This window comes from Podarcis vaucheri (assembly GCF_965113315.1).
Source record: "Podarcis vaucheri genome assembly, chromosome: 14".
Lineage (NCBI taxonomy): Eukaryota > Metazoa > Chordata > Lepidosauria > Squamata > Lacertidae > Podarcis > Podarcis vaucheri.
In genome coordinates, this window is record NC_138752.1 from 51,853,381 (window position 1) to 51,871,801 (window position 18,421).

Genomic DNA, 18,421 nt, shown 5'->3' on the forward strand with positions numbered 1-18,421 from the left:
AGTGAGTGAGTGAGTGAGAAATATATCATTTCTTTTTCTTCTTCTGAGCAGGCTCTTCCTCTTCCTCCTTAGCAAGCACCGCCTCGAGAAGGTCCCCGCCTGCTCGCTGGGTGGCATTTTCCCGCCTTGCTGGAGAAGCTGCCACAGGGATCTTTGGTCTGGTAGGAAAGACTATATTTTAAAGCTTTTAATGTTTAACAGACCATTGTATTTTAATATTTTGTTGGAAGCCGCCCAGAGTGGCTGGGGAAACCCAGCCAGATGGGCGGGATATAAATAATAAATTATTATTATTATTATTATTATTATTATTATTATTATTATTTAAAGGCTGCGATATTCCACAATCCCCTCTTAGGGCAACAGCTTCTTTAGAGCAGCCAATACGTCCTCGAAGTAGCTTCGTATTATTTGGTGCTGGGGGGGGGAGCATTATTTTGCTTATTGTTTCGTTTATTGTTTATGCAGCGCTAATGTTTTTTATTACTGATGGGGGAGGCTGGGGGGGGTGGGCCTTGTTTCTCCAATATGTTGCATGGCATCAGGGGTGCCAACTTGAATAAAATATTGGCGGGAGGTAAGCCCCACCCCCACATAATTGAGCACGTAACATGGCTCATGCACACCATTTGAATGGTAATGCCCATCAACTCTGGGGTGCCCCAGCCCCCTCAAATATTTTATAAGCAATTGAGTTCTTGCAAAATGCAGAATGGGTATTACGTATATGGCACCTTTAGTGGTGCCAATTCCATCTATCAAAACAGTCAAGTGGGCACATGTAGGGTAAAGTGATCTCACGGGTAAACTGGTCCCAACTTGTTATGGGCTTTATATGCTAATAACAACATGATTCCCCTCTCTTTCTATGGTATAATGTAGTTATGTTATATTTCAATGTACATGTTTTGGAGACTTTTTGGCTGGCAAGCGACTAATAAAGTTTAACAAATAATAATGATGATTTTGTGATATATGGATTGGTGTGGTGAATAAATTGGCTCCAAGAAAGATTTTGTGGTTTTTCTAATGGGCCAATAAGCCTGCATTTATTTTCCACAACCACCCTGTGGGGTAGGTTAGGTTGAGAAACTGACCAAAGGTCAGAGCTGGGGGGGGGGGATTTGAACCCTAATCCCCCAGTCCAGCAGTTTGACAAGCATACCACATTGGCTTTATGTGGGCTTCTGAAGAGCGGTGGCTCCCCTAAGTCCCACTGCGCCTTCCACACCTGTTGTTAAATCTGCTAGCTGTTGTAAACTGCTAAGCTTCATTGATTCTGAGCACACATTATCTGCTGCTGGTCTCCTTGCCTTGTAGAGCTTAAAGCATGCTGACAACAAAAGTATTCACTCTGGTCCTGGTGGTGCAACCACGGCGAGTCTTGCTGGGCATGAAAAAACGTGGATTTGGGGCTGGGCTCTGGAATGGATTTGGAGGGAAGCTGCAGTCTGGTGAGACAGTTGAGCAGGCAGCAAAAAGGTAAGATTGAAATGACACCAGGCCAACACAGGTCTTCCTAGTGCCTGTAATAGATTGTTTATTCATTATAGGCATGTTTTAAATATTATTTACAGAAAATACATTCAGTCATATAAACAGTAACATTTAAAAACATGCATTTTAATGTATAAAACAAACATTTATATCCTTATGTATTAAAATTCCTTCCTTCAGGGATAGCCTGAGGAACTGAGGCAGATAATGGTGATGATGAGAGATGAATTTCTAGGCCTTGTAGACAAAATAAAAACTGACAAATTGCTGGGTCCAGCTGGCATCAACCCAAAAATTTTCAAAGAATTCAAATGTGGAATTGCTGAGCTTATAACAAAAATATGCTACTTGTCAATAAGATCAGCCTCCATACCTGGGGACTAGTCACACTTCTCTGAAGTCTCTCAGCCTCACTCACCTCAAAGAGTGTTTGTTGTGGGGGAGGAAGGGAAAGGAGAATGTGAGCTGCTTTGAGACTCCTTAAAGGGAGTGAAGGGCAGGATATCAAGTCCAAACTCCTCCTCCTCCTCCTCCTCCTCCTCCTCCTCCTCCTCCTCCTCCTCTTCCTCTTCTTCTTCTTCTTCTGCCTAATTGCTGCAGTGTACATGGCAAAGCTTTCGCCCTGTTGTGAGGGAAATGCCTTCTTTTAGAGGCTGCCATCACGTTCCAGGAAGGTTTTCTAAAACTAGCCAAAACATTAAATCAAAAGGGCAATTCTGAAAAATGGAAGCTATCGGAGAGGTGCCGGAGTGATGCAGAAACCCCTGCCCAGGGTTCCCATTATCCCTGATGGGGAGTGACGGCCAGAAATATCCAACAGGACACATTACTCATAGCTAAAGACAGGTCTAATTAACACCCACAGGCTTTCAGAGTATTAGCAATTCTCTCTCAGTTGGAAGAATAATAGGGGAGCTGAGAAACAACCATCTGCCAGCATCAGGTACAAAGTGAACAGTTTAATGCCTGCAATTAATGCCTGCTTCCAAAGTATGGGCAACACAGTGATAGATACCCACTGGCATGGGCAGAAGGCAAGAGCACATGATTCTAAAGCTCCCACCAGGCTTTCCCATATAATGCCAAATAGCATCTGAACCAGCTCTTAAGTACTGTATGCTTACAGTAGCTGCCTTTGTTGTACCATATTAGCCCGAATATAAGCCACACTTTTCCCCCAAATTCCAACAGGGAAAAGTTAAAGTGCAGCTTATATTCACCACCGTATGCCACCAAAGCGGCACAGCTTTCTGCCCCCACCCCTGGAAGCATCCTGGGAGTGTGGGGCAATGGCGCGCCACTCTCAAGCCTCCCCCAAACTGTTGGGGGGGGGGGAGGTGGCCGGCAAAGCTGCACAGCCGCCTCCTGGCACTACCTCCCCAGGCCTGCACTGGCTGCCCCCCGTTCAGGGCAGTGGTGGCGGGAGGCGGGTGTACAGCATGCTCAAAACTGGGTGCCAGCACCAGCTTGGGCAGCGAGGCACCAAGCGCTGGCTGCCGCCCATCCCCCGGCAGTACCACCCTGGATGGTAGTGCCGGGAGGTAGTGCCGGGAGGCAGGCACACAGCGCACTTGGAACTGGGCGCCCCCCAATACCCCATTCAGGGTGGGAGTGCCAGGAGGCTGGCCGTACCCACAAATAAGCCTTTAAAACTCAGGGTGCAGCTTATTTGCGGGTGCGTCTTATATTAGGGCCAATACGGTATATTGGCGTTGGTATAATCAGGTGAAGTCAAGTGCAAGAATCCAGGCCAAATGCCCCACAGTTTTTCAATGAGATCTGTGTCATTATTGTTGGGGAAGTCTTTTTTTCTGGAAAACAGATGCATCAATTAGCTCATGCACACTTGCTGCAAAATTAACCTTGCTCGTTATATTCAGGGAGCTAAAGGAAGAGAGTGGACTGATGGTGGACACTTTGCAGAAGATGGGACAGATAACTTTTGAGTTTGTGGGCAACACTGAGCTGATGGAAGTCCATATTTTCCGCACCGACAGTTTTCAAGGAGACCCCACGGAAAGTGATGGTAGGAATGTGGTTGGGAGTGGAAGAGTCATACCTGCCCTTTTAATTCCTTTCTACTTTCCCCAATCTTACAAGCATGAAGTGCTGGATCTTTCAGCTAAATAATTCCACCCACCCACCTCCAGGGTTACTGGGGACACGGGGTGGTTTCATCTTTTCATCACCCAACCAGCTCATGTAGTTATTTGGCTAGAACCTGTGAGGAGTAAGGCTGCATTAAATGAGCACACCTTTAACTGCTCAGAAAAGTTGTCCAGTTATTGCAGACCGTGTAGTGTGGGAGGAGTGGCTGCAAACCATCATAGCTGTGTTCTGTCTCTGCTATCAGAGGCAGAAGGTGCTTCTGAATGCCAGCTGGTGGAAACCACAGGAGGGAAGGGGAGGTCCTTTCTAGAGGACAACGAACTTGAACACCAGGATCCGCTGTTTTGTAGAAAGTGGTTTGAGAGAGATGTAGCATGTCCCCTGGTATGTGCATACAGTTTTCCTTTGCTTCATCTTTGTTTCTGGTGAAAGTTTTTTCATCAGTCCACAAACTTAGCAGACATGGGGTGAGTGCAGAGACCAAAAATAATTTAAAGAAGATCTGTTTCGGTCCTTAATCCTTCTTCCCTTGTGTGCATGTTCCCGCTTCCCTGCAGAAATGCGTCCACAATGGTTTGACCTGGACCAGGTGCCTTTCAAGAACATGTGGCCAGATGATATCTACTGGTTTCCTCTTCTGCTCCAGAAGAAGAAGTTCCTTGGCTACTTTAAGTTCCAGGGGCAGGACACTATCTTAGAATACACCCTGAAAGAAGTGGAGAAGATATAAGAGCAGACCAAGGACGTTAAGCACTTCATGGCTGAGATGTGAACCATTGGCCATATTGGCCGAGAACCAAGCAGTTAAGAACTTGACACAAAAGACCCTTTCCATCAGCTCCACAGCGAAGGAAACAACTCTCCTTCGCTAGTGCGAGGCTAGCGACAAAGCAGGGCAGCTGCTCTCTTGCAGGAGACAAAGGGCAACACTTCTTAGGCATGCACAACTGCCTAACTGCCGATTGTTCCTATTTCACTTTGCAGCAAAAGCCGGGTTAGTGCCTTCTCTAAATAGTGTTGTATTTCTGTATCATGTTTAGGGTCCAGCTCCTCCGTTATTGAGTAGATGTTAAACTGGTTGCACATTAGTGGCTTAGCTTTTTTCTCCTTCCCGGTAGTGGTTATGGACAGGAGCTGCACATCCCAAAGGCGACCACTTCTATGCAGAAGTTTTATTGACTGTAATGGCAAGCAGGAAAGAGACTAGTGAGTCGCTTCAGGGCATGATGCATCGCTTCCAGGTGTAGTTTGTGTTAAAAATAAAAGTCCCAACATACTGTTTTTCTCAATGTGGTCAACTGGAGAATTCCAAAACACCTACTAGCAGTGCATAAAAGACTCCCAGCCTTTTCCCGCTCTTAGCAACTAGTATTCACTAGCATCTTGCCTCTGAACATGCAGGGATGTATATATTCTAATAGCAATCCCAGTTCTATACGGTAATCTGCACAGAACCAAAATGGTGCCATCCACATGCAAAGAGGAAGCTATCTGCAGACGTGGGCGTCTCCCAGCATTTGTAGAAGAATAAGTAGCCTTTAGGAAAGAAAATCTAAGAGGGCAAACAGCCCAAAGCAGATCCCTCTTATCATAACTAAAAGACAGAGAGAATATGTCAGCTTTAAAGTGCCCTTTTATTTCTTCTGTTTTAAATGTCTGTCGTTCAATCTCCTCAGTTTGAGTGTTCATTGCTCCACACGCAGCCAAGAAATAACCTGTCACACATCAAGAGGCTTGAGTAACCCTGACACCATCTCAAAGACGAGTAATAAATTTTTCAACTGAAATAAATTTTATTTTTTTTAATACAAGTTTTATACATCATTCACGAACACACATTTTTGTAACATTTGATAGATTCTTATTTTATTTTTTTGGATAGTCATAAAATCTGTAAACATTTTATTTTTTTTAGTTTATCAGCTGTAGTAAGACGTTCTCCAATTCCTGCAGTTTGATAAAGTGCTTTATTTCTTTTTAAAAAACAAAACAAAAAACACTATGCAAAGTGAGAAGGAGACATGAAGTTTGCAAATTTCAAAAATACTGAGGGGGAAAGCACCCCTTATCAACTGGCGGTTTCTAAAGGGGAGAGGAGAGGTTAAAGAGTTGAGAGTTTGCCAGTTGTTCCACCTGGCATTCAGAGTTTTGCTGTTGAAATATAGCTTCCCTTTAAGGCTTAAGACATTTACACACTGCAGAGCTATTCCCATTTCTTACATGGACGTGGCTTCCCCAAAAGAGTGAACACATAAAAAACTGCTCTCCAAGTAGAGACTAGATTTTCTGTCCAACAAGAGCAACCTCTTGGACTAGCAGTTTTAGGCAGCTGTCCTTTGACTAGGCAAAGCTGGAGTAAAACTAAAACCACATTAAAGGCATTTGTCTCAGTCACCCATTAATGCCATAAAGTTATGTGCACATGAATGAGTAAACCACACTGATTTTGGTGGGGTTTACTTCAGAGTAAACATGTACGTTCAGAGCCATGCACTCCTGTGCTCACTGGGAAGCAAGTCCCACCAAGTCCAAAAGGGACTTGTGTATAAAATGGAATACAAGAAGAATCTGGCTTTGCGGATTCTGCAAAAACATCCATTTCATGTGACACATGCGCAATGAAGCCAGTTTGGTCCTCCTGAAGAAGGCGAAGGCACCATAGGCAGCTTATGCCTGCCCTCTTTTGTTATCAACAAGCAAAATGAAACCTTGCTGGCTGCTCAAACATGAAGAAATAAGATTAATACTTTTAATTTGCATTATAAACTCTTTCAAAAATATACTATTTTAACATATAAAAGAAAAGGCAGGTCAGTTTTTCTGCAAAAAAAAAGTAGAAATGTGCACTTTGCAGGCCTTCAGGCTGGTTTGCAGCCCGAGTCCCCCTAGGCAGTGTGCTTAAACCAGGCATGACCAACCTGGTGCCCTTTGGGTGTTTTGGAGAACAGCTCCTGCCAGCCCCAGCCAGCACAAGTAGCCCTTAACTTATAGGCAAGGAGAAAGCCCCAAGGCCTACCTGAGCCATCGGTTTGGTCCTAAGCAGGTGAAATATCCCGACACCAGAGTTGGACACTGATGAGGTCCTTGTGTTGGTCAGAGCTATTCCCTGCATCGGGGAGAGGCCTGCAGCTTCTGATAGCTATTTAAAGGAGGAGAAACCAGGAGGTTGCCCCTGGGGGGGGGGGACAAGGAAAGGAGGGAAGTGTGGAGAAAAGGCTGCGAATCCCTCCAGTCATAAAGGGCAAAACAGGTGTTTCAAAAACTAACAGACCTATATTTACATTGAGGGAAGTGTACTGTTAAGGCACATGTAGATTTGTTTTAAAATATGGTCCCAAGAAGGCAAAGAAGCCTGTGGAGAGGGAGCCAGGACCTCCCTCTTATATATTTTATCTATGAAACACACAGATCCCTCAACGAAGGCAGATCTAACACAAAATGTCCATCTGCAGTATTCTGCAATTTGCAAGATTACAGACCAGTCAATCCAACTATGTTTCACCCACTAGTTTAATCCCACTCCCACTGCTACAGTGGGGCTGCCTGCTTTTTAGTCTCATAATTAAAAAAAAAAAACCCACCACAATACAGTGGTACCTCGGGTTAAGAACTTAATTCGTTCTGGAGGTCCGTTCTTAACCTGAAGCACCACTTTAGCTAATGGAGCCTCCTGCTGCTGCCGCGCGGCCAGAGCACGATTTCTGTTCTCATCCTAAAGTAAAGTTCTTAACTCGAGGTACTATTTCTGGGTTAGCGGAGTCTGTAACCTGAAGCGTATGTAACCCGAGGTACCACTGTACCATTAACCTGGCTACACATTTATCCTTCGCCTTCCCTCACCTGCTATGCACTGTGTGGATTAAGGGGAAGTTATCCTGGTGACATCACAGACACCATTCCTGCTGCAAACTTGTGGGGGGCGGGGGTTGTTTTCCAGAGCCTGACCCTGGAGAGGAGGAGGCCCCTTTGAATGTCAAAGTTAAGATCCGTCTTTCCCAGTAATTGAAACAAGCCGCCATTACATCAACTGGAAGGAGAGCTGGGTCAGAAATTTGAATAGAGGGGCTTTCATTGCATTCTGTACTGGGGTCTATTGAGAAGGATACAGCCTCCTGCCAAGGTATCTGACAGTGAGGGACAGCCATTACATTCTCCTCCTCAACCACACATATCTTGCGATTCTGAAGGGAAGAATGAAGCAAACGCTTCACACACCTTTTGAAGCTGGAAATAATGGGGCTGCTTCCAATGTGATCCCCATGTCATGCTTCTGAAAAACGGTTGATGGCTGCATATTTCCATACTGCAGTAGATAATTTTTTTTAAAGCACCGAAAATGTGGGAGACAAAACACAACCAAACAGATAAAATATATGAAATGCATACTAGCGAAAAATATAAACCGCAAGATATCTGAATTAACAGACCATATCAGAAAGCAGTTCAGAATATATTAAAATGTATTTATCTATATCTCTAAATTGGACTAATAAATCTCCCAGCCAGTAAAATAGCAAACACTAAAGTGTGTGAAGTTAATATATTTGCTGGTTCAATTCATTGTTGATTTTCTCTTTAATTCATCCTTAAGGCATTATACTTGGTTGGGTAGTATTTGATACTATCTTAGTTTAGCAGCTTTGAAATCTGTGCCTCATTCCTTTGTGGAATGCTAAAATCTTTTTTGACTTCGTTAGTCCCATTTGGAAATAAGTGTGTATTTGATATACAAATTATTCTTATATTCTGCATGGCTTTCTAAAGACAGCCTTTAATGGAGATATTCCACATTACATCTTCCTGTCCTGGTTTTCACCATTTGCATTTGATATATTTTGGAGAGGACGTTTACCCAGAAAAGGATACAACTTCCTTGCATGTGTACATCACTGCAAGCACACCACACTGGAACAGAAGCATATGCAAAAGAAATTTCAACTGTCCCTTTGGTCCCTGGCCAGCAGTTGGTTTTGCTGGAGAACCACTTTTAAGAAGTGGGAGGTGGCAAAGGTATCAACTGCCACAGGCAACGTGAACTGCTGGTATGCCCTAATGCCATAGACACAGCTCCCTTTCTGCACATTGTGACTGTTTATATGATACCACCTGAAAAAAACAACTCGATTGTCCTTTTCTCAATTCAAATTGAAGCCGGTTTGGAGGGAAATGCACCAAACTGCAGTACTCTATAAGGAATGAACGGGTCATAGAATTGTAGAGTTGGAAGGGAACCCCAAAGGCCCTTTAGTCCAACCCCCTGCAATTCAGGAATCTCAACTACAGCATCCATGGCAGATGGCCGTAGATATGGCTTGTGGCTAACGTCACATGTTCACCACTTCCCAAACACACTGTAGGAGCACACTTGATGCAGAGTAAATAGGAGCGTGTACACAGCTTTTGTGTCTTTGGGCAGGTGTTTGGGTAGCAACCCACTTGGGGACAGATTTGGCCATGGCATTCTGCTCACCCTCACATTTGCCACCTGCATTCTCGGGAACATATAAAGCAAGGCACATAGGAAGCTGCCTTATACCAGATCAGACTATTGCCCATCTAGCCCAGTCCTGTCTTGTCTGGCAGACAGTGGCCCTCCAGAGCCTCAGGCAGAGAAGGAGCCTCCCCAACCTTCACCTGCTGCATGAGCCTTCTCATGAAAGATGGCAAGCACTGGATCTGGGAGCTGTGACCACTGAGTGCTGATCCCTCCCTTAATAAAATAAAATAAAAACTCACAAGAATCCTTTGAGGATAGTTACTCTGCAAAAGAGTTGCTTTCCTAGGGCCAATCAATAAACTCCAAAAATATTCAAATTGAAGAGTGTATCAGCAACAGAAGGCTGCTAGCAGAGAATAAAACCAAAGCTTTCAGAGCAAAGAAATTCATCGTCACCCCAGAATCCTTCAAAAACAATATTAAAGGTGAGAGACTGATGCTCAACTCTCTGCTTAATACCAAGATCTGAATAAGCCTTTTGGCTGAACAAACAGCCTCGTTGTGCCTCCTTCCACTTGAGCAAGTCAGGAAGTCTTCCATTAATGTGATTTTCCCATTTCACCCAAACTGGCAAACTACGGTATGGCCAGTACATTAAGCCAACATCACACCATGGTTTACTATTGTGTCTTATTCCAAAGCTGCTAACCACAGCCTCCTGGTTCGGATGAATGGGAAACAAGTGAGTGAAAGAGTCACTGCTGTGTTTGATCAGTCACACGAAGGGGCTGTGCGCACAAGCAAAACTGATGAAGCGGAGATAACAGCCGTTTGAACTTGCTCATTCTTGCTCTACGCACTGTCACATTTCCCGGCAGCCCATATATCATGGAGCAGCTCAAAGCAGCAAAACGAAACAACAAGGACTAATATAGCCAATGGGAGGAGACTTCTCGACATCCGTATGCGCAGGAGAACAAGCTCCTCCCTTTCGCTCCCTGCCACGCCCCCCAGTCCAAAAGCATTAACTAGGAAAGAAGTTGACTTCCTGGGAGGACAAGGGTAGAGCTGACAAGTTGCTTGATCCAGAGAAAAGGCAGCTCAGCTTCGGCTTCAGTTCATTCCAGACTTTGCTCATCTAAAGGGAGGAGGATGATAATAATAATAAAAATAATAAAAATAATAATATTTTTTTTTATTTATATTTCAAATGAAATCAGTTTTGGAAGTCCGTTCGGAAACCAAAGCACAGCTTCCGATTGGCTGCAGGAAGCTCCTGCAGCCAATCGGAAGCTGCGCCAGCCACATCGGATGTTGGGGTTCCAAACAACATTCGCAAACCGGAACACTCACTTCCGGGTTTGCAGTGTTCGGGAGCCAAAACGTCCAAGTACAAAGGCATTCAGGATCCAAGGTATGACTGTAACAGCAATTATTTTTAAAGGTGCTCACCTCCTTGTGACCTTGGATCTGTGAATTGACAAAAGCCCCCAAGATGTGAGATGTTAGAGGAAGGTAAATGTGGATCAGTTGGGTCTCTTGGTGCAGACAGTAGAGAGAGAAGTAATTCCGCAGCTCCATAGTCAGAATAGCGTTCTCTTGCTGTTAAAAGAAGAGGAGAGATCGGTGGAATGCTCCTGAAGCAGACACAGAGGGCAGGATGGATGCAATATATGTAACTCAACAGTTGTCTCTCATGCTAGAATGGGGCGATTTAAGCTCCCCTGTTTCTGGAGCTTGAGCACCCACAACAGCAAGAGCCCCAGAGGTTTGTAAGCAACCACAAAGATGAGGCAGCAAGTCATTATCAACAAGGGGAGGCTGTTATTGGACATGCTGCCTTAACAACCATGGGGTTTCCCCAACCAGTCAGTGACTCACATATACAGCAGGATAAAAACATAACTGAAAGTGCAGGGGGCAGCAAGAAAAAAGCAGATGGCTTTTTTTCTTGACCAGGTCAGGCCATACAAAGCCTATTATCCCCTTCCTTGCTCCGCTGAAGCAACTTCCTGTACTTCCCAGGCTCCCAAGATCTGGCCTGTAGGAGCACCTAATCCCCTATGAGACACTCTTTGTCTTTTAGGGACAAAGCTCCATGCCTCGTCTTTTACAAAGTGCTTTCTCTTTGGTGGTGCTCTGTCAACAGGAGCCTGTTTAGCCCCACCTTTTCTGGCTTTCCACCAAGCTAAAACCTGGCCTTATGAGCAAATGCATGCTGTCGATTGTAAGATCCAGTTTACTTTTTGGTTTTACCTGTTTGGTTTTTGTTAACCTGGAAATGTTCGATTCCTAGATGTTCTTAGAGACTTTAGCAGGACTTTTAGATGCTTTTACCATTTTCCTTTTTTAACGTGCCACATGTATACCACTCTGGGTATTGTTATGGTCAGAACACACGATCCACAAATAAATCGAAGAGGTAACTCTACACTACTCCAAGTATGTCTTTGTTTTTACTCAGCCCAGCAGTATTTCCCTATTTTGCACAGATGCTAAAGGTGACTAAAACCCAAAACCACTCTGAACCATTGGAAATCTTGACTATCAAGAGTTTCACAAGGCACTGGCCACAGCCAGGTGGGCTAGACACTTGTCTGGACAGAATGCACAAAGCCCTGAATGCTTAGAAAGTACATACAATGGGAGAAGAAGAAGGGTATTTTACCTCCACTATTCGGGATTCCAGCTGCTCCACAGACTCCGGCTCTTTGTTCTGCACTGTGGCGCTCATCATCTGCCTCTTCATCATGCTATATTTATGCAAGGCTCTCTGGTGCTTGTGTAGAACTCCCTTCTCGTGCCGCTCGCAAAGATCCTACATTGCAGAGAGAAAAGTCAGATCATTCTATGAAAGAGGATGCTTTCTATACAGCTCAGATCCACATAACAGTGGTATAAAGAGGTGTGGGATATAGCTATTAATGATGAATTAACATGTGCCATCAAGGTAAGATGGGGAATACACAGGAGAAATGATTTCGAGGAGATATAGAAGGTGTTTTTAGAATTTACACTGTTAAAGTGGAAAGGGATCAAACCATCACAAGAGGTGTTGAAATTTTGGGAGGTTGGATAGTTACAATGGAATGGTCTCAGTGGTGGGGTGAAAATTTTTGTTCTTACTTATTTATGATTATTACTTTGTCAAAATAAAAAATAAAAATGGGGGGGAGAACCATTTGCTGGGAAGATAGAACAGGAGAACTGATAAAAAAACGATTTAGAAATAAAAGGTTCTGCAATGCTAATATAAGCCCGCCCATATATTAAAGGATTCAGAAGACCTCATCCATCCCAAACCCTTGTTTGGTTGTAACAATGGAGAGGGCTTTTTCTGCGAATGCACCCAGAGATGCCATCTTTCAGGGTGGCCTCCTTCCACTGGAGCATACAGACCTCCCTGTTTCAAAAAGGCTTTTGGACTGTAGATATTGAGTTTTACCACCTCTTGGCTTTTACTGTTTGACTCTCCAGTTTGCATTTTAAATGCACTGCAAGAAACTGCTCGCTGCCAGCAGAGTGTGTGTGTGTGTTTCGTATTTTATACTCTGTGTTTCATGCCATATATCTAAAATGCTTAATAAAAAAGATTTGCAAAAAAGGCCATCTTGGCCCATCTTGCTCCAAGAAATTATTATTATTTTTATGCTGCAGTCAATTTCAAAGAAGTTAACAAGAATTACCATCTTTTTTTAAAAAAAAAAGGTTTGTTAAATAGCAGGTAGCATTTGGAGACACAGGAGGTTGTCAAGGGCAGTAATAATGAGCACACTGGGGGGGAAATAATGAGCACAGCAAATTTTCTTCTCTGCCAGCACAGTCTGAATGTTTACCTGCATCACTTCCCAATATCAGAATGAAACAGATCTCTTGAGCTGGGAAGCTTTTCATTCAGATCTCATATTTGCCACAATTTCACTATGTGGGCCTTAAGCAACACACCTTTTCTCAGCCTCTATACCCACCCCATCTGTAACGGGGAACGTAGGTAAAGGTAAAGGACCCCTGACCATTAGGTCCAGTTGCGAACGACTCTGGGGTTGCGGCGCTCATCTCGCTTTATTGGCCAAGGAAGCCAGCGTACAGCTTCTGGGTCATGTGGCCAGCAGGACTAAGCCGCTTCTGGCGAACCAGAGCAGCGCACGGAAACGCCGTTTACCTTCCTGCCAAAGCGGTACCTATTCATCTACTTGCACTTTGATGTGCTTTTGAACTGCTAGATTGGCAGGAGCAGGGACCGAGCAACGGGAGCGCACCACATTGCGGGGATTCGAACCACCAACCTTCTGATCAGCCAGCCCCTAGGCTCTGTGGTTTAACCCACAGCGCCACCCACGTCCCTTAACAGGGGGGACGTACTACCCCAGTTATCAGACATAACTGGCTCCCATAGTGAATTAAAACACCACAGGAAGTTAAAATACATCATACAAATGCAATACAAAATCTTAGGGATACATGGATGTGAGTAGGATAAGGGGCTGGTTCACATGTTACACTAAACCATGGCTTTGCAATACTTAGACCCAGAGCAAAACAGAGATTACTTTCAGCTTCAAAGAACCGCAGTTTAATGTTGCATGCAGACCAGGAACCCTTGTTTAAAACAGACAACTGTTAGTTAAAACAAGACATCATCATAATTTATGGTTTGAAGTTGGCTTGTTTAGCAACTAACCATAGTTTGTGTAAACCAGGATTCCTGATTTTGAACGTAACACTAAACTGAGATGACCTGAAACTGAAATAACCGTGGCCGTATTTCCTACCTTGCTCCACCTCCCAGGGCCAGCACACAGCCCTGAAAATGCCCAACTTGCCACCAGAACCTCCCGAATGTCTAGTTTGGCCTCCCAACTCATTCCTTGGATAGTTTTCCATTAAGCCTCGTGTAACGCCCTCAAGGAAGCACACACAGCTGTTTCTGAGCCATTTACTCACACACTGGCAGGGAGAAAGCAGGGCTTACTTTATAGGACTGGAGCAAGTCCAGGAAAAGGTTCAGCTTCTCCACCACATCATTCTCTTCCTGTTTACCCTAGAAAGCAGAAGGGCAAATGAGTGAAAGAAACAGGGTGGACTTGGGCTGCAGTCCATCCAGGCACAGAACACGGGGATAGACATTCCAAGTCTCTTGTCTCAACATCTCCAGCCTCAAAGACCTACAGTGGGAGCACCCTGGACTAACAGGCTTAGATGCCAAGGCTGTCCATCTAAGCAGGGCCTGGGAAAGGGAAGTGATGAGCCAGGAGGCTCTGACTGGGAATCTGGAAACAGGGTTCAATGCCTTGCTCTTTAAGCCACCGGGGCTGCAAAGAGGATGACCTGGCAGACCACTGCCGCTCTGCAGTGCCACACCAATAATGACTGAAAGCTGTTGTGCAGTTAGTTGTGCAGCCAGGCAGAATCGGATGGTTTGAGGAGCCATCAGGGGCACACCCGGCCTTATATAATAGCCACACCCTCTGACTGCAATCCCCACTCTAAGGCATTTGACAGCCAGGCTGGCTGCTCTACAGGAGCTTCAGGTGGCTGTCAAAACAAACAGATGACTCTTCACAGCAGAAAGAAAGAGGAGCAAAGTGTCCCCAAGTTCAGAGAGAAGAAGGAGTGATTGAGAAAGAGAGAGCATGTGTGCCAAGACCACTCTTCAGTTAATCAGCATCTTCCCCCTTAAACCTATCCATGCACATGCACCAAGCCACCACAGTGCTGCAAACTCAGCAAGGCATTTAGGCCGGGTTCCTTCCAGTGATGTATGAGCCACAAAAGGGCACAGATCCTCCTCCTTTTCTCAAGGAGTGTCAGGTACACAAATCTGGGTGGGTGTGGAGCTCAGGTTATGACTCCCGCGCCTCATCTTCCTTTCTCTGGGCCACTGGCCTTTGAGAACCTGTCTGCCCTGGGCTGTGCTACTTGCTTCTGAGCCCTCCAGATGGTAACCAGTATCCCCATGAACCAGAAACATGCCTGTTTGCAGGTCTTATTCTGCAGGGCCCTGAATTTTGTTTTTTGGGGTGGGGGTGGGGGAGTGCTATGGGGAAAGAGAGGCACAACTACAAAGCCCGTTTTCTTCAAGGAAGAAGCAGCAGGAGCTCACCTGTTGAACAGCTTTGTCAGCCAGCAGTGCAAATTCGACAGAAAGGCCTTTCAGGGCCTGTTTGAGGTTTCCCCAAGCACTATTGTTCAAAGAAGCCCAGGAAGGGAGTGGGGTTGTGTCGGAGCCCAGAGCACTACAGGAAGAAAAGAAGCATGCAAGAGGGTCTAGGAAGAGACTTCCACAAAGCCCACAGGCTGCCCAAGGGTTCCCTGTCCCAAATTACAGCTCTGTTTTCTTCTTTAACTAGACCCTCATTATGCTTTGCAACTCGAGCCCCTTTCTCCCAACCCCAGTGCACACCCTGTACGTCTGCAGCTGACACAGCTACAGAGGATAATGATCAGTGATCATTGTCAGAGTTGCCTGTGATCTGGATCAAAAATGAAAACCAAAATTTTGCAATGACGTAAACAGGATCCTGCCGCTTGCACACACTTTGCAAACTGAGCAAAATGTGTATATATTAATTTGTTTACACACTTCCAAGCACATCATTGCAACCCCCACCCCCACCCCCCGGTGCTAGAAACTTGCTTTAAACAAAATGAAAGCAGATTCCAAATTCTGCACCCACCATCAAATCCTGTGCTTGGACAGTGCTAATCACAGAATCACAATGTTTACACAGCCTTGGTCATTGTACCCAGAGGCAGAGCTACATGCTCCAGCACCTGGAGCGGCGCTCATGCTGTGCACCTGGGGGAAGGTGCCACAAGCAGCAAGCATCCCAGGGGGGTGCCACCCATGGCGAGTGTGCCAGGGGGGTGCCGCCTGCGGCGAGCGGCAAGTGTCCCGGGGGGTGCTGCAAGTGGTCCGGGGGGCAGAGCGGCAGTGTCACACCCCCATCAGGGATGACACCTGCAGCGGGCTGCACCCACCACACCCCTTTCCTCCGCCAGTGATTGTACCCATCTGCAAAATTAAGGCTTGTTCAGATCTAACATAGGGCAACACATAGCAGCCAGCAGAAAGAAAGACTTAAATCAGTTGGTGCAGGCAGTGCCCCGTGTGGCCACACTGAGGGCAGCCACTTATTGCAATTCCACTCTCCAGTCTTCCCTGGTAGCTCCGTGTATATTAAACTCAAGCTGTCCTAGCCTTTTTAGGGAGCATGCAATGATCAGGAAACACACCTTTCTTCAGATTATTCATCAGAAAAGGTGGAGACTAGCTCCAAAGATCCCCATGGAACAGGACTGTGAGCTCATACAGACACACAGTTCTTGCAAAAAGGTATTGCGCCTCTGCCACTAAGGATCAAAGCAGATGAGAGAAAGGTCACCTGTTGTGGAATTTCTTCAAATGCTGGCAAACAGAAGCAGTGGGGCACTTGATGTGGATCAGGGCAGCAGCACAGAGGAAGGAAAGCAACACCTTCTCTCTTTGCAGCATTTCCCCAAGTTTCTATGACTCCAGTCCCACCCTCTAAAGAAGTTGCTATCTGCCCCATTTGAGGAAACATTCATGCACCCAGGGAACACCTTTGTGTACAGAGCTTAAGGGGACAAACAGATTTTGGGTGAGGGTGATGGGGAGATGTGATTTGTTTCAGAAAAACAGTGCAAAGGGAAATAGTTACTCTCCCATTCCACAGCATCACAGTCCCAAAACAGATCAGGGTCCCTCGACAGCTGCAATTTGTCATCATGTAAAAAGTGACCGGACAGATCTCCATCATCTCATCTAGTTTATCCTGCGTTTGAGGTTGCAAAAGAGATAGTTCAGTTGAATCCAGTTCACCTTAGTTCCTTCCCAAACAAAAGGAGGTCTGAGGCATTGTCAACAGCTCGGGAGGCTATCCTCTCCGTTCGATCCCGCAGTTTGTAAAAGCTGTTGTAGATGTTTCGGATCAGCTCCCTGCTGGCAGCGAACTGGACCTGGATGTCAGCTGGCAGGAAATCCTAGAGTGGAACACAAATTAGTTCACAACCTGTCCTACGAAAGAGCTTCACAGAGAGCAAGAGTGAGTGAGAGAGAGAGAGAGAGAGAGAGAGAGAGAAAGAGAGAGAGAAGTTGCCTACAAGCTCAGACAGTATATATGTCAATTAGGAATCTCTTTGCAACTCCACACGACCCACTTTTCCGATAAGCAGGCAATTCCAAGCAGATGCTCACACACCCAGCTACCAGTGTCGCAAACATAGGGAGGTATGGAAAGTTAAGCTGGGGCTCTGCCAATACATGGATCACAAAAGGGTGAAAAGCATCCACCTTTTTTCCCAAGAAGGTGGAGTAATAGGTGGAGCAGGAATAAAAAAAATGGGCGGATGTGTTGCCCAAGTGATGATTTCTTGCAAAATCTTCCAGGGTTGCAATAGAGCTGGGGATTGTGAAGCCAGACAACCAAACAAGGCAAGGTGGGAGATCTGCAACTGGGTTTCCCTTCTTCTTAAAAGCGAACAGCAGGGGACCCAATTGTATCAAGAATGCAGAACTGGGGAGGGCAAGGCTAATCCTCCCTACCCCCTGCCATTTTCCTGATGCGAACTGGACTCCTCCAGCTCCTGTAAGAACCTAAGAATGGGCTGCTGGATGAGGCCAGTGACTCACCTAGTCCTGCATCCTGTTCTCACAGGGGCCAAACAGGTGCCTATGGGAAGCTCAAAAGCAGGACCCGGGCACAGCAGCACACCTGGTGGTTTCCAGCAACTGGTATTCAGAAACATTCCTGCCTCTGACTGTGGAGGCAGACCACAGCCACCGTGGCTAGCAGCCTATTAGGTACCCCAGTGGAGAAAACACACGGGTCCATACATGCGATAACATATGTGAACCTGTATGTTATCCCTAAGAGGGCAAACTACCCTCAGGTATATACTAAAAAGGGCAGTAAAAAATTGTCCTTGGGGAAAGTGCTACAGCCATGAGGATTAAGCACCCCCTCTCTTGTGCTGCAATAGCCCTGATATAATCTGCTCCCCATCACTCCACAACACAGCTCCTTTTAAAATGCATTTAAGGAGACAGGAGATCCAAACAAACACATACCACATTTATAGCTTGGTCCTAAATCAGGCACAGGCAAACTTGGCCCTCCAGATGTTTTGGGACTACAATTCCCATCATCCCTAGCTAACAGGACCGGTGGTCAGGGGCAGTGGCGTAGCGTGGGGGGTGCCAGGGGTGCCGGCCGCACCGGGCGCAACATTTTGGGGGGCGCGTTTGGCCGGCCCTCCTCGAGGAAGCAGGAACCCCACTGTCCTCGGACCTCCTCCGAAGCCTGGCGGTGGGGCGGAGAGACCTTCTCCCCGCACCAGCCTTCGGATGGCTGTCCT

General features: G+C 45.8%; 2 protein-coding genes across 2 annotated transcripts in view; one reads left to right on the forward strand and one right to left on the reverse strand.

The window, feature by feature from the left end:
* Window positions 1–2: 2 nt before the first annotated feature.
* Window positions 3–4,577, forward strand: NUDT1 (nudix hydrolase 1). Its single transcript, XM_082199958.1, has 4 exons — window positions 3–161; window positions 1,321–1,482; window positions 3,378–3,523; window positions 4,164–4,577. The coding sequence occupies exons 2-4, from the start codon at window positions 1,331–1,333 to the stop codon at window positions 4,334–4,336; spliced, it is 471 nt and encodes a 156-aa protein (XP_082056084.1). The 5' UTR covers window positions 3–161; window positions 1,321–1,330; the 3' UTR covers window positions 4,337–4,577.
* Window positions 4,578–5,221: 644 nt separating this feature from the next.
* Window positions 5,222–18,421, reverse strand: part of SNX8 (sorting nexin 8) — a 36,877-nt gene continuing 23,677 nt past the window's right edge. The window contains exons 6-11 of the mRNA XM_082199815.1: window positions 16,887–17,047; window positions 15,147–15,279; window positions 14,016–14,084; window positions 11,712–11,861; window positions 10,496–10,645; window positions 5,222–10,181 (exon numbers count right to left, since the gene is read on the reverse strand). Of these exons, the coding sequence (XP_082055941.1) occupies window positions 10,068–10,181; window positions 10,496–10,645; window positions 11,712–11,861; window positions 14,016–14,084; window positions 15,147–15,279; window positions 16,887–17,047 (777 nt within the window). The 3' untranslated portion in view covers window positions 5,222–10,067. The remainder of the gene's footprint in view (window positions 10,182–10,495; window positions 10,646–11,711; window positions 11,862–14,015; window positions 14,085–15,146; window positions 15,280–16,886; window positions 17,048–18,421) is intronic.